The 5,586-nt window shown below is 34.9% G+C and overlaps 1 protein-coding gene across 1 annotated transcript; it reads left to right on the top strand.

The window, feature by feature from the left end:
* Nucleotides 1-2,269: 2,269 nt before the first annotated feature.
* Nucleotides 2,270-4,379, top strand: LOC106339271. The gene is made up of 4 exons (XM_013778062.1): nt 2,270-2,313; nt 2,393-2,602; nt 2,755-3,038; nt 3,959-4,379. The coding sequence occupies exons 2-4, from the start codon at nt 2,429-2,431 to the stop codon at nt 4,377-4,379; spliced, it is 879 nt and encodes a 292-aa protein (XP_013633516.1). The 5' UTR covers nt 2,270-2,313; nt 2,393-2,428.
* Nucleotides 4,380-5,586: the final 1,207 nt, after the last annotated feature.

Here is a 5,586-nt window from a genome sequence, read left to right as displayed (position 1 = left end):
GATGGTTTATATCACCGAAAGGCAGCTTGCATTGTTCATTTCCTCTTTTTTTTCTTTCGACTAACCCTTTTTAGATCGGAAGAAGAAGATTTGAAGAAGCAATCCAAATCTTGACCTTCTGTACCAGAGACTAATAGAGGAAGAGATCGAATTTCCTTCTTGATTTCTTCTTAGATTGGCATGTGAAGCCGGTTCAGTGTCGGAGATCAAACCATGAATTCCGAAGCCAGGCGGTTCACTGTGAGACTCTTCGTTTTGGTTCAAGTAAGTGTTTATCTCTGTTTTGTTCTGGATTCATCTCTGATTCTGAAACAACTACAAGTCTTAAAAAGGTCACTTTTTTTATTGGCATGCAGCAGCTTTGATTCATAAGAATCGCCGTCTTCTGCTACTTCGCTTCGAAGTTCTTCTCGCCGAAACAAAAACCCGTGGATCCTTCTAAGCCGCCGCCTCATCTGATATCATTAAGGTGTCCTGCTATATCTATATATATATGTTTGGTTAAATCATATCTTCTCCTTTCAATCATTCTCAAATGAAAAACTTGGCTTTGCTATTTGTTTTGTTTTGTAAGATTTGCGAAGAGGAGATTGAGTTTCTAACAAAAGGAGAAGATTATGTCAATCTTGGTTTGTTTGCTTCAGGTACTTGAGATTCTAACTAAGCGCTTGTTGAAAATTATGTCAATCTTGATTTGGTTGATTTGTGTATAGAAATGTTAGGGCATAACAATACTTGGGTCTCTTAGTTATCTTGGAAGAAATTATATCAGAGTGACGTTTGATCTCAAATTGAGAAGCTTTTCTCCCTTGTCTTGTGAGTTTCTAATTGTATAGACTACAATTTATGGTCGAGCTTGTCTCATAGCATGTGTTATTAACAGGAATACGTAAATGCTATGATTTCATCTGTGAGGGGGAATAGGGGGACCTTATACTAATCAAGGTGATGATCTCTCCCATGGGAAAAGACTCAAAGAAGTTATATGGCGTCTGTTGCAGATTCTGAAGGAATTGCTTTTATCTTGTGCCAGGTCAACGTCGTTGAATAGACTAGCGAGGTATATACTTTGATTACTTGTTTATTTTTTTTTATTTTTTTTGCTATCTTTTTCTTAATGGCGCCTTAACTTTTTAATGGCACCTTAACTTCTTAATGGCGCATTTTTAAGTTGTGGAGATATTTAGATTTTTACTTTAGAGCGGCAAAACCTAAAAATTAAGTGGAAACCGGGAAAATCCCTTAAAACATGGTAAGAATATTAAGAAATATCCTAAAATTTAACTAGTATATAAAGGAAGTAATATTAGTTACCTCGTCTCACGTTAAACCTAAGAACCTAAACTACATCTTAGACTGAATCAAAGCCGTCGAGGTCTCAGATCTCTTTGGTTTTCTTTTTTTCTTTGCAGTTAATCGTTTGTTTTTGTTTATTGTTTGTTATGTCATGATCTAATACTTTTGAGCTGCATCTTTTTCTATGATTTATTCTGTACTATTATAGATGCGTCCACCAATGATGATAGGCGGTCGCTTGTTTGGAAGATCATCTCTTGAATCTGTTGGTCTCCAAAGACAGAGGGAAGGAGTTGCTGCAAATGCCCAACCACGTGAACAAAGGGAAGAATTTGTACCTGTTGAACGAGATTCTCGAGTGCTTCATCCATCTAGAAAGAATGGAGCTAAATGGTATTGTGATATATTCTGAATTACTCTTCTCTGATTTACAAAGTATATATATAACAAACTCAACTGTATCTGTACAGGTTCAAGAACAACACTGAAATATCAACACGTGTAAGGAAAATCATTGAAGGATTTTTTAAAGGACCATGGTACAGCTGGAGAAAGGTACCCCAGTTTTACAAGGATGCTTGGTATTCAACGTTTAAGGTGTGTTTCTACATATTTTTAACATCAAATGCATATTTCCTTTCTTCCACATTAAAAGTTTTATATTTCATGAACATTTCATTCATATCTTGTTTTTTGTTTGTTTTTAATAACTCTAACCACATCGTTTTGATTGTAGACTAAGTATGAGTGGAATGTTGCCATCGAAGATCTAGTGAAAGCTAACATTGATGAACTAGCTGCCACTCGCCTCAAAGGAATGGTGAGCCTTGCAAAATCCAAAGGAGTGAAACCTGATTGGATTCTTTCAGAAGATTGGAGAGTAATGTCTGATTACTGGAAGACACCAAAAGCCAAAGAAAAAAGTGAGAAAGCTCGTCTGGCTCGTATGAACAACACTGAAATATCAACAGCCACAGATCAGGCTCACGTTCCTATGCTAAAGTTCAAGATAATCTGGTAGTGTACATATTATTTTACTTCAAAATAATTTACTTTTACTTTTAAAATGAAGTTACAGCTTATGTTAATGTTTTAGGTGGCAAACAACGAAGACTCTTCCTTCATTGCTGTGATGAAGAAAACCCACCAGAAATCTGATGGAACATATGTTGATGAAAGAGCATGCTTAGTTGCAGAAAAATATGATGCATATGTGCAAGAAAGATTGTCACTGGTTGAGCCTTCTAATGGAGAGGTTTTGACAGAGCCTCTTACTGTCGAGGAAAGAAATGAAATCTATGTGAAGGTAATTTTCTATCACATTTCAAATTTGTTTTTTTTTCCTGATTTTTCTTATATTTGGAGATACGATTGATTCTTTGCATAGCTTTGCTTAATTAAAGTTGTCTTTGCATTTTAATTGTATATGTGTTTATGTAACTGTTATATGTTTGGTAGGTTGCTGGAATATCAAAACAAGGTTGGGTGTTTGGACTTGGATCACTTCAATGTGGAGTTTATATGCCACTAGATGGTTCTACAGTTTCACCACAAGCTGTTGAAGATGATGGTACTTTAACTCACCGAGTCAAAGAGCTGGAGTCAGACTTGCAAAAGAGTAATGAAGAAAATGTTCAGTTTCAGAATAGGATTCAAGCAATAGAGAAAATATTGATGTCTGGACTCCAACAGATACTACCACACCCGCATGAAGTGGTTTCTCAGTTTGGTGTTTTAGCTTGGTGTTTCTAGTTTGATTTTCATTTGGTTTTCTTTTGGTTTTCGTTAGTTTACTAAGCAGTTTCAGTTTACTTCTTAAACGAATTGTTGTTTTATTCTTACATTTAATATTTAAATAAAATCCAAGCAGTTTTATGAGAAATTTTTTTACATCATATTATTTGCAAATTTTATATTTGATTTCATTTTTATTTATAATTTCTAATGTGACAATAATTGAATAACAAATTATAAAAAATATGTGACAGATTTTAAATAAAGAAAATTTGGGTTCTAAAATTGTAACCAATTGAAACTGAGAGGTTACTATTTTACGGTCATAGTTTGGGACATTGCTTTCGTAATAAAAAGTGACAAATTAATAACATAATGAATGTTACAAAATACAACGATTTTGTAACGCATTTATAGTATGTATTTAAGACGGATAAATATCTTTTCTTTAGTCATTGATTATTACGTTTTGTGACTAAATTTTTGGTTATAATAGGCTACAAAATTAAGACTTTAAATTTGTTATGAGTTGTGACGGTTTGGGACAATATATAATGTCAGAAATGGTGACGGTAAAAAGACTATAATGGTGTCTCTATTAATGACAATTTGTGATAATAGATCCGTCACTACAAGTGACATAGTTGTCACATTAAACAGTAACAAATTAAGACAGTTTGAGACAATTTAATAAGTAAGAAATTGTAACGGTTCTTTTACCAATATACAACGTAACTATGTGTGACGATTTGTTACAAAAAAAAATAGTCGCAAGAAATTGTGACATTTTTGTTACTCCAGAACATTTGTGACACACGTATTGCAACCATTAATAATTAGTAACAAAAACGTAACAATGATGATATTGTTACGAATTCTTTTCTATTGTGACAATTTTTTTTGTAACAATACCCTTATTTTCTTGTAGTGCTCTGACAGGACCAACGCGAGCCGGCCACAGAGCTCAGACACCAACCCATATGCGTGTTGAAGCTCATGAACTCGCTGTCGTGGTAGAGAAACCCACCAGCACACACCATGCTAAAGAGGAGAACACTAACGTTCGAGAACCCAACGAGAGCCACCCTCCAGAGCCAAATGACCCCCTGACCAGAAACAACACACCGCCGAAGACCGGGAAAGATACAGAGGCGCTCCTCCTCACAGACAGAGGAAACCGGTCGAGACCTGCGAGAGAGAAAATCGATCTCCACCAAACCCCAAAATCCGACTACAACCACCACCTACTACTCGACCTTCTCGCCATAGTTCCAGAGATAGCTGATGGACCACCAGAATCAAACCCCTCTGCAGCGGAGCATTTTCCGGAGTCAAACCCTAACCCATAACTACACACATATCGAAAGAGAGGAAGGCAGACGGGGCGGCAGCAAAGCGAGAAGAGACAGCTAAACGGAGGAGCCTCCGGTCACCGGAACGCGCTGCCTCGCGCTGTTCGAGTCGGGGGTAACAAGCTTCAACAATGGTGTCTGCAAGAGATAAGGTGGAGAGAGAAGAGAGCGAAGAGAGCGTTTCCAAAGGTTCTGACTAGGGGTGGGCACTTCGGTTATTTTCTCGGTTCGGTTTGGGTTCGGTTCGGGTGTGGTTCGGTTTAGTTAGTTAGGTTATAGTATTTTTCCAACTGAAATAAACCATAGTTAATTTTTTTCGGTTCGATTTGTATTCGGTTTGGTTTATATTTGGTTCAATTTGTATTCGGTTATGTTCGGTTCTTTTTAGTTTAATTTTTTGTAAGAAAAATTATGTTTTAAAACATAAATTATGTAAACATAAACTATGTGAACTAAATTCAATATAAAACTGAAACAAAAACCTTTAAAAAGGTCACAAAAAATATATAAAAATTAAAACAAATGAAAGTTAACTAAAATAACAAAATCAACATCATTAGTAATGTCTCTTATATCATTATTAAAAATCATGCAATGAACCATCTTCCATGTGATGCTATGGAGAAAAACTTTTGTTTTTAATAAATTTTGCTTTAAGTTGTAGGTTTAGATTTAACATCCACGTTGACATATATAAGAATATAAAAATACAGATTTTTCTATTTTTTATATCAAATATTTTGATGATTACATATTAGGTTAGAAGAATATATGTTATTGAATAAAAAATGGAAAATACATGGTTTGGTATTAGAATTTTAGTATATTGATATAACTAATATTTTTAATTTAAATAATTACAAAACACATCGGTTTCGAGCTGAACCATTCTGGTTGGGAAAATCTTCAACCGAATGGTTTGAAATAGACTTTGGATCGGTTTGAATCGGTTTCGGTTCGGTTGGTTCGGTTTGACTCGGTTCGGTTCAGTTTTTTGGCCCACCCCTAGTTCTGACTATATTGTTCTCAATCCTATAACACTTACTTGTCTCTCTTATTATCATAGTCTGAATAATTTTGAAAATCATTCCGTCTATTGTGACATATTTATTAGTTTTCTGAAAAACACTGTTGCAGAGAAAATTTCACGTTGAAAATATAAAAAAGACTTATTCTATTTACCGTAACACTTACTCGTCTTTCT

The sequence above is a fragment of the Brassica oleracea genome, chromosome C1 (genome assembly GCF_000695525.1).
Source record: "Brassica oleracea var. oleracea cultivar TO1000 chromosome C1, BOL, whole genome shotgun sequence".
NCBI classification, from domain to species: Eukaryota; Viridiplantae; Streptophyta; class Magnoliopsida; order Brassicales; family Brassicaceae; genus Brassica; species Brassica oleracea.
Note: the sequence above shows the minus strand (reverse complement) of the source record. Positions and strands in the feature narration are given on the sequence as shown.

Coding starts and splice junctions, on each gene's coding strand:
- LOC106339271 (XM_013778062.1), top strand. CDS start 2,429: ATGAAGAAAACCCACCAGAAATCTGATGGAACATATGTTGATGAAAGA. Junction 2,603..2,754: donor GAAATGAAATCTATGTGAAG/GTAATTTTCTAT, acceptor TATGTTTGGTAG/GTTGCTGGAATATCAAAACA. Junction 3,039..3,958: donor CAGTTTGGTGTTTTAGCTTG/GTGTTTCTAGTT, acceptor ATTTTCTTGTAG/TGCTCTGACAGGACCAACGC.